This window comes from Perca flavescens, chromosome 13 (assembly GCF_004354835.1).
Source record: "Perca flavescens isolate YP-PL-M2 chromosome 13, PFLA_1.0, whole genome shotgun sequence".
In the NCBI taxonomy this organism is placed as follows: domain Eukaryota; kingdom Metazoa; phylum Chordata; class Actinopteri; order Perciformes; family Percidae; genus Perca; species Perca flavescens.
Genome location: NC_041343.1, coordinates 13,108,524 through 13,118,155, shown reverse-complemented (window position 1 = coordinate 13,118,155; position 9,632 = coordinate 13,108,524). Strand labels below are relative to the sequence as shown.

Sequence of the window (9,632 nt, the reverse complement as noted above, 5' to 3'; positions counted from 1 at the left end):
AGATTCAGTGAAACTGTGTCAGTCATTAGTCATCTACATCATGAGACTCTTCAAATATTCCCTTTAGAAGCACAGTCAAGACTGAACACTTGAAAAACGTTTCAGATCTTAGTAGTATTTATCAGCTCGTCGCTTTCTGTGTCATAGTTAATTCATCTTGAAATGAAACTGCAGGAATAAAGCAGTTTATATATTTATTGTTTAAGTGCACATTAATACACATTGTTGTAATTATACCAGAGAATGTCACCCTTAAATAATATAAATCAAAGCAGTTATTAAAACAAGATATCAGCATGCAGAGCAATAATACATTAAAAGTGGCATACGGTTTACACTGAAGATTTTAGACTCAGATTCCCATTTACTTTCATTCCTTATGTTTGTCTGTCTGTCTGACATTTAACTTTAAATATCCTGGTAATAAAAAGGTGATGCATCTTGCATACACAGCCACACTCTGTACATAAAACCGCAAGGCCATAATCACAAAATGAGTGAGTAGAAAGTTCAAAATATTACTTTAAATAATAGGTATTATAGACTAGCTACCTAAATAGTACATCAGTGCTCCTGAAAACACTCATTCCCCACATAGAAAAAAAAATCCAACCTATACCTCACTTCTGCCTGAATCATATCGGTGACCACAAAGATGCTGAAACAGAGAGAGTTCGAAGGAGAGAGAGGGAGAGAGAGAGAGAGAGAGAGAGAGAGAGAGAGAGGAAAAAAAGAAAAAACTCCAGATCTGTCAGAAACCGAAAGCAACATGACAAATATATAAAGAGTACATGAGCCTCACTATAGTATGAAAGTATCTTGCTTTGTTCACTGCTGCTCCAAGGTAAGCCCAACTTAAAAATATAGATACTTAAGACATTAGTTTGGTGGTATTTATATATATATATAAATATATATATATATATATATATATATATATATATATATATATATATATATATTCATGTTTTTAATTGTTTACTGTATCACCATTTGAGCATATGTACAAAAAAACACATCAGGCAATTGTATCGACACATGCCTTGTATGCCTTGACACATATGCACACGTTTACGGCAATGCATATGTAAAATGGATCCTTTGTACAGTAGGTAACATTTTATTTTACACACTGTCATGTCAAAATCAAGTTAAAAAGATGTCAGAAAGTTGCAGTGTTTCTGTATGCTTGATAACGTGTAGTATCCACTCAGTTTAATAACTTTTCTGCTGTTTATTTGTCTGCTGTTTACACAAATAAACAGCAGAAAAGTTATTAAACTGGGAGATCATTAGAGAACACACTCTTGTTACAGTGAATGAGAAATATGTTGACTCATCAAGAATACTGTGTTGCCCCAACAACACCTGATGCAACCCTGATGCATCTTAATTGCAACAGCAGCCAGCAGAGATGAGGTGTGCCAGTAAAGTCTGTAATCTGTAGTGCCAGGATTAAAGACCTTACAAAGACATTTTAGGGTGCAAGGTCATGGAATTAAAAGGGGACAATATGCTGAACACTTCCTTCCACACTGAAACCATCAGACTAGAGGATCCAAGACTTCTGCTTCCATGCATGTGCAACTATTCCAACTTGTGTTACTGAATTATATAAGAAAGAAAGCACGTATGAGGATGTCGTGTGTGGAGGATGTGTGGGTGGATTTTCTTTCAGAAATATTAATGGACTTCCTTTTGGTCACTAAGTATGAACACTGGCAAGTTAAGTTCCCATAAAATGTATCAGTGTATTTAACGGGAATGCTGTAGTTTGTGTTGAATGTGGTACTGTAGGTCCCCCTTTTGTGTGTGTGTGTGTGTGTGTGTGTGTTGTAGACAGCTCTCCATTATACCTGAATGTGATGTAATGGCACTTGGATTGCAATCATTAAAGATGATGAACTGTAAACAGTAGATAATATACTGTATATCTCATATCTCTGTTTCAGATGACTGTTTGGTGGCGGGCTCTCATCTTCCTTTGCTGTGTAATCCACTGTGTGGAGTCCTCTTCTCCTTCTCCAGTCCAGAAGAAGACATATAACCACTCCTTTCGTCTCACGAGGATCACCCGAACCCGTGTCCAGCATCTGCAGAGGAAATATGTGAGTACTGAAAACTACTCCCTGCTCTCCTAACTGACCATCTTATTGCTGTGAGCCTTATACACAGCCATCATTAGCTTTTCTTAAATACAATTATTTAATGGTTACCATGTTGACTTTAATAGAAGGAGCAGCAGTTGGGAAACAAGCATTTTGAGGACAGAAGCCGGCAGTTGAAGGACCTGCCATTGCTTTCTACAGATTTCTACAGCTGGTTAAAGCTGACGGTTAGTATCTTCTTGAGTGTTTCAAAAATTTCAATTCTATAGAAATTCTTCTCATTACTGTCTTGGTTGGTATTCTGCAAAACACAGTCTACATTTTTTACTGATAATTTCTTTTCCTTTTCTTTTGAGATTTTCTTTCAATTATGAGGGGAAAAAAACGAAACCTTCTGCTTTTGCAGAATGTAAATTTTTTTAAAATTTGAGTGGAATTCCCCTTTTACAACTTCAAGCACAGAAAGGGGGTTGTGCAACATTTTGATTATGTAATCATGTGGCTGCCTCTTGTGCGTTCAGGACTGGGAACGGCTGCATGCTGCTTTCTGGGACATGCAAGCCTTTTGGAATATGCTGGAATGGAAGAGAAAACAGCTGGAGAAGGAGGAGAAAGAGCATATGGTGGTGCGGGCGTTTGGCCCCACTTTACCTCAGAGCATTAGGTACATTCAGCTGGACCTGAGGGACCTGATGAGCCAAGTCAGCAGTCAGGTATCTACAATCTTCTCACAAAAATTCACTCACATATCCCCTTTTGTAGCCCACTGCAAAGACTTTAGAGGAAGTGACTGATAAAAATAGTTTTTTTTTTTTTCTCCAGATGAGTTACATGAAGAGCTCTTGGACGAAGCCAACCTCTCCTACAGCCTTGAGCCCACAAACCAGATCAAAAACAGTATGGGACAGCCGAATGGAGGGATACATCATTCTGAGGGATCTAGACCTTTACCTCACTAAGCTGGCAAGAGACTTCCTCCTACTGGCTTCAAAAACACACTTATGACACGCTCACACACACACACACACACACACACACACACACACACACACACACACACACACACACACAAAAAGGAAGAAAAGGCTGAACTGATGTCACCACCCTAATTGGAATAACAGTTTTAACTTTAATCACTGCTTTAGTGGTGTTGTCAGACTTTACATGGAGCTCTCATTTGAGCCAGTCACAATTATTTCTTTTTCTTGGGTATTTCCCACAGTTTCTGTCTCACCTCTAACTGTAAGCTCCCACAACAGAGACACTTACCAACATCCTGTTTTTCCCCCAAGCCCTCAGTCTCCTGGACTTTCCAAAGATATATTTACTATTTATTCACATATTTATTAACATGTTATTTATTTCAAAGTACTTTATTTTATTTCTCTTACAATATAGAGATACAGTGTTTAACATTATTATATTTGATACAAGTGAAAATATATTTATGTATGACTGTCAATAAAGCGATGAAGCATTTAAAACAGTGACGACTTCATGTTATGATTTTCAACTCTTTAAAAAAAAAAGGATCAGTCATTACTGCAACATTGCAGTTTTTACAATCACTTTGCTACTAATTTCAGAACCTTGATGTGATTTTTCAAAACTCTAGACACAAAACTCAAAACAGTTATCACTTGTAACACAGACTGTCCAATGTTCAAAACATTGGATTGTGCATTCATATCTCTAAAGAAGTCTTGCACTTGCACAATCACTGGTTCAAAAAACAAATATATTGTGAAATACCATTGAAACATTACTTTAGATCACCCACACACAAGCTACCCATAGTTTCACTGGGTCATCGTTCGTACAATCATTAAATATTGTAGTACAAAATATGTGATACATGTTTCATTATGGTACTACAAGTAAATACATCCCTGTAAAAGTACTGCAGTAGTAGAGAGAATACTACAGACCAATGTGGTATATATATATATATATATATATATATATATATATATATATATATACACATTATATATATATATATATATATATATATATATATATATATATATTTATCCAGGTAAGTTGATTGAGAACAAATTCTCATTTGCAACGACAACACACACACACACACACACACACACACATATATATATATACACACACACACACACACACACAAACACACATATATATATATATATATATATATATATACACCATACCTAGAGATTGGCATGGTTTTATTTCTTAGTTAGTCTAATAGATGGTTTCATTTGCATATAGAGATGATTTTATGGAAAGTACCCCATGCCAATCTCTAGGTATGGTGAAGGGTATGTGACTATGTGGGGGTATGGTGAAGGGTATGTGATGATGTGGGGGTATGGTGAAGGGTATGTGATGATGTGGGGGGGCTATTTTAATGCCAAAGGCCAAGGGAACTTTATCAAGATGCATAGTATCCTGGATCCATGAAATAACTGGCTTTTAAAAATAAAAATCTGCCGGCCTTTATGGGAATTTAACATATGGGTGTACTTATTTATGCCCCCTGTAATTTAAGGAAGAACATTTATTTATCTACGATACATTATTCATTCACAAAGAAAATTGGTGTCCTTAAAGTTTGGATTTTTCCTCATTTTTTTTTAATAAAGGCATTACTGTAAGATCAATTTGCAAAAGATGATTTTTTTTATTCCTCTTTTTAGTCAACTTTAGCATGGGTGTCCTAATTTTTTCACGACTGTAAATGATGTATCTCAATCATCAGTAGCAAGTTGGAAGAATTGGACAAGCAATTCCAAGGGCCTGAATCCATACAGTGCAATACTGTCAATACTGTAAATAGTCTGAAAAGTTGGTACATGGGACCATAGAAACAGTGTCTGGTAAACAGTAGTACAGTACAGTAAAGAATGATGATGAAATATTACATCCATAGATACTGTATTCTAATTGGTTCATGCTCCACGCTAACTGGTGACAAAGAATCTCTGTATCTTGAAACTTTCATGATCTAAACATGGAATATTGTTTGTCTGTTTCCATACAACCATGTATTAAGAGTAATGCAACAGTTACTTATCATTTTGAGTAGTTGTATGGATTGATAGTTAGATGATTGTAATGGAATGAATAGACAATCATCTGAAATGTAATGTGTGAATTGCTTTTTGAAATAGTAGTACTTTGATGTTAAGTTGTGTCATATTGAACAAGTGATCTTTGTTAAATGAACAAATGATCTTTTGTTTATGTGTATTGTATCCAAGCAATTGAAAAAAGTGTTAGAGTTTTGAAAAATGTGTATTTTGATCATTGGTTGTGAGTTTTGTGTCTAGAGTTTTGAAAAATGACGTCAAGGTTCTGAAATTAGTAGCAAAGTGATTGTAAAAAACTGTAAATACATTCTTGTAATAATGATGATGCATATGAATTAATAAGGGATCTTCCTTCAGTTGAGTATGTCGTGTGTGCTTGTGGAAGCATCGTGTCGGCAAACAAACTACAAACTAACACAACTTCTGAGTGGCAATCCTCCAGTTAGCTAAAAGGATTAGCGTTTGTCTGGTTGCTGTTTTTCGGTTTCTTCATGTGGAGTTGATCCGCGGGGCAGTCTGCAGAGTGAGAGACACAGTCAGCTGGCCGAAATGTTTTTAATATTATAAAAACCCCTTTCTCCCTGCAGACTCCACACATGACACCAGAACAGCGGCTGACTCACCACTAGCAGATGTCCTCGCTTGCCTTTGGTAACCTTTAGCTCTGAACCCCTGACGAAATCAATGATTCCCTCTTTGCCTCGAGCCATAGCAAACCTAATACTAATAATAATAATAATGATGAAAAGACGGGATAGAGAGATGAGTACTGTTGATACGGTTGCCAATGACCACAACAGAGAAGCAATAAGAGAAGCCTCACCTGCCCGGGCTGATGTTGACATAGTTGACTTTGCTGGCCATCATGGCTAGTTTTGTCACCAGCTCGATCACATGGTTGCAGTGTAGGACCAAATCGCCCTAAGGGAGACACAGCTGTATTTAGAGTGGTCGCGAACTAGTCAACAATCTAGATGACTGCTCGGTGTCTTACTGTACCTTCTGCTTATTGTCCTCATTGGGCAGGTGCAGAACAAACATCCCATCGCTGAGGGAGCTCACAGAGATACCTGTTTAAAGAAAAAAACCTGGCTTGTACTTACTGAACTAAAGAACACAATCACAATGAATGAATCAGTAACATTAGCCACGCTCTTGAGTCAGTAAAAAGCTGAAAGCTATCTCCCCATCTCCTGATTTGGTTTAATCATAAATGGTCATCCTCTCAGTTAAAAGCATCTTTCTTAGAGAAACAAGAGATTGGACACACACACTACTTGGTTGCCATGGATATTTCTGGAGAAGTGCACAGGTAACATACAGCGATTGAGAGGTGTAATGACTGCTGAAGCTCAAAGAAAAATAAACTTTATGTGAAAACTGTAAAAACTGTAATAACTACTCCTTAGCAATAACAAAACAAGAGAAATGAAAACGAGCCGAGCAATGATCATGGATTCCAGGTCATTGCTAAATATAGATAACATAATACTTTTTCTCAAATTGCACCCCCTTCCCAACTCAGCGCTGGTTTTCACCTCTCAGAGCGGTGTAGTCAATCCTCTGTTTGAGCTTGGTCCGGTCCACCAGCACAGCAAAGGTGTTAGTGAGGAGCAGCTGGCGAGAGCGAGGCTTGAAACCCCTCCTGTCATGCTTTACGACTGAAACACCGTACTGAGAAGCACAAGGAGACCCGTTACTGTGAGGCAGCTGAAAAAAAAGTTATGTAGCACTTTTATAATCATCGCATAGGATTAAAAAAAAAAGTCCATCCCACCTGCACTTTGTCATTGGCGAGGGTCTGGATGACTTTGAGATTGATTTGCTCACGTTCTATATAAAGCAATGGGAATGCCTCTGTAAATGTTATTACATATTCTGTATGGTGTTAATTAGTACAGTGGTAATTAAAATGCATGTATCAACACGTACCCAGCCTGGAGTCCAAAAACAGCCTTCCAACACCCTGAGGGTAGCTGTCTTTCTGATCCTTGAAGATCTCACTGGCTACAACCTTCTGCATCATCTAGAGGGAAGAAAGGAAAATTAAGCAAGATGAGCAATTAACCAGATGTCTTTCTTTAAAAAGAAAGTAAGGCCTTGCCTTCTGTAGTACAGTACGTGTACCTGCTTCTTCCATTCAGGTTGGACCCTCCTGCAATACTTCATGACCATGTTTCTCATGTGCATCCTCCGCAGATGCTCAGAGGCCTGCAGGGCACCGTGGAATTGACAACGCAGAATTTGCATTAATAACTCTGCATATTCTTACTTACTTCTACTACTTATTCATTCTTGTATCAGTTTGTAATGATGCAAGTCAGCAAAATGACCCTCTGTGTGTACCTCAATGAGGGAGAGTGGAGGTGTCGGCCAGTTTTTGTCCAAAACGCTCTTGGGCAGGTTTTTACGTAGATTCTTGAGGAAGGAGTAGCGCACATGATCCAGGAAATACTCATTCTCAGGGCAGTATTCCTCATGGCGGTAGATGAAGCCCTTTATAAACCTGAACAAAAAGACACATACAAGCAAGGAAATTAACTGTACATGCAGTTACAAAAATACATCCAGAAACAGTAACAAAGTATCAATGAAGCACCTGCGTATTAACTCAGCAGCCTGTCGACGCCTCTTAGCCCTCCTGCGTGCTTTCATCCCTCGCCACCCAGACTGGATCACAATCACTACACATACACATACATGCTTATATTAACACCAAGATAACGTTTATACTCAGTCAAAGTGAACATGCCAAGGTTAGTATAGTACAGAAAGACAGCTTAGGCCCAAATAGATTTGTTGAAAAATTTAGATTAGGAAAAACTACACAAAAGCATATACTGCCAAACACATGAGCTGGAATGTAGACCAAACTTTGATGGCCAAAGCAAAAGTATTTTTATATATCGCAAACATTTAACAAAGCACATAGTCCCAATATGACAATGGAAGATATCCAAAATCAACATGAAAGTGAGAGTAAAACCCTACCTAGAAAGGCACTCAAACCAAAGTGTGTTTGCAAGGCTAAATTTAAATGCATTTAAAATATACAAACATAATAAACTTTATCATTTTTGTGAGTAGTTATGTCTGTATGCATTTCAGTTTTAGGGACACAGTGAGACTGTTCTGTAAAGGAGAGGCAGGAAACTGTGAGCGAGCCAACAGTGGGAGGTGCTCTGACCTGCGCGTCTGATGCGTTGGTACTTGGCTCTCTCCCTGTAGCCTCTCCATGACGTCTGCAAGGTCAAAGCTGTAACGCAACAAATCAAAGAGAGCAGAGGTGGATTTATGCCTTCACCAAGGTGTTGCTGTGGATGCTGATGCATAGTTCAGCGTAGGAGTTGTCCTACTGAATACATATGATGTGCTTTAGCAGGCTATGTTGTGTTACTTACCTATGTCTGGTTTTTTTGCTTCAAGTGCATCCTCAGTGGTGAAGAGAGTTTTTGGGAAACGGATGAAGATTTTTGACCTGCAGGAAGTAGACAAAGCAATGTGTGACCAACACGACGGCACAATGCCATTTTGATGATGATACCCACTAAGCTACTTACAGATCACCGTTACCCAACCACACATTACCTGCCCAGTTTGTACTCCTCTGCTTTGTAGCCTAGGTGGTTGACCAGTGCCGAGACACCATCTGCCAGTCTGCCATGCCAATTGGGCCACGTCTCAGGACACAGGGGCTTATACCTAAAGCCATTTGTACATAATTATATTGACAGTAGGCTGAACATAGAGCAAATAGAACAAAAGCCATTCAAAGAGAAGCTCCGTCACCTCTGCAGGAAGGCTTCAAAGCGACGTCGATAGGCAAAGCCAGCTCTCCTGACCCTCAGGTTTTCCATCAGGCCCAGGTACTTCACCTGGTGTCTGACCAGAACTTCATCAAACCTTCCTGCAGGGAGAGATCTTATTTACTTGTGACAGTAAAACACTGACTATACTATAGTATAGCATATACTATACACTAGATTACATATGGTAAGTAAAAAAAAATGTATGTAAAAATATTTACATCAAATATTATAAACTGCCTTTATTTCAAATTTTCCTTCTTTTATAGGTTATTTTTGATTTTTTGATAATAAACCTTATGTTTTCTGATTGTATTGTGTTAAACACAACACTTCATCAATCTCTTTCACATTAAAATGCCTCAGAGGGCATTATGTATTCCCTTCCCTGGGAGACTTTTATTGTGAAACGTCTGCAGAAATTGTTGAGTTTTATTCAATTCAATTCAATTCAATTTTATTTATAGTATCAAATCATAACAAGAGTTATCTCAGGACACTTTACAGATAGAGTAGGTCTAGACCACACTCTATAATTTACAAAGACACAACAATTCCAGTAATTCCCCCAAGAGCAAGCATTTAGTGCGACAGTGGCGAGGAAAAACTCCTTTTAGGAAGAAACCTCGGACAGACCCAGGCTCTTGGTAGGC

At 38.1% G+C, this 9,632-nt stretch overlaps 2 protein-coding genes across 6 annotated transcripts in view; one reads left to right on the top strand and one right to left on the bottom strand.

Annotated features, from left to right (window-relative positions):
* The first annotated feature begins 1,638 nt into the window (after window positions 1-1,638).
* On the top strand, window positions 1,639-3,122 carry LOC114567017 (uncharacterized). Its single transcript, XM_028595906.1, has 5 exons — window positions 1,639-1,656; window positions 1,953-2,108; window positions 2,234-2,335; window positions 2,630-2,821; window positions 2,931-3,122. Exons 1-5 carry the CDS (start codon window positions 1,639-1,641, stop codon window positions 3,111-3,113), a joined length of 651 nt encoding a protein of 216 aa, XP_028451707.1. The 3' UTR covers window positions 3,114-3,122.
* Window positions 3,123-5,406: 2,284 nt separating this feature from the next.
* myo1ca (myosin Ic, paralog a) overlaps window positions 5,407-9,632 on the bottom strand; it is a 19,922-nt gene continuing 15,696 nt past the window's right edge. For 4 of the 5 annotated variants that reach the window (XM_028596329.1, XM_028596330.1, XM_028596328.1 and 1 more), the window contains 14 exons: window positions 8,963-9,080; window positions 8,762-8,875; window positions 8,575-8,651; window positions 8,361-8,429; window positions 7,773-7,857; window positions 7,520-7,679; window positions 7,301-7,384; window positions 7,106-7,199; window positions 6,951-7,006; window positions 6,712-6,847; window positions 6,173-6,243; window positions 5,997-6,094; window positions 5,797-5,896; window positions 5,407-5,689 (listed from right to left, as the gene is read on the bottom strand). In XM_028596329.1, coding sequence (XP_028452130.1) covers window positions 5,663-5,689; window positions 5,797-5,896; window positions 5,997-6,094; window positions 6,173-6,243; window positions 6,712-6,847; window positions 6,951-7,006; window positions 7,106-7,199; window positions 7,301-7,384; window positions 7,520-7,679; window positions 7,773-7,857; window positions 8,361-8,429; window positions 8,575-8,651; window positions 8,762-8,875; window positions 8,963-9,080 — 1,289 coding nt within the window. In that variant the 3' untranslated portion in view covers window positions 5,407-5,662. Of the gene's footprint in view, window positions 5,690-5,796; window positions 5,897-5,996; window positions 6,095-6,172; window positions 6,244-6,711; window positions 6,884-6,950; window positions 7,007-7,105; window positions 7,200-7,300; window positions 7,385-7,519; window positions 7,680-7,772; window positions 7,858-8,360; window positions 8,430-8,574; window positions 8,652-8,761; window positions 8,876-8,962; window positions 9,081-9,632 lie in introns of those variants that run through there. The other variant, XM_028596332.1, reaches the window with a different exon arrangement.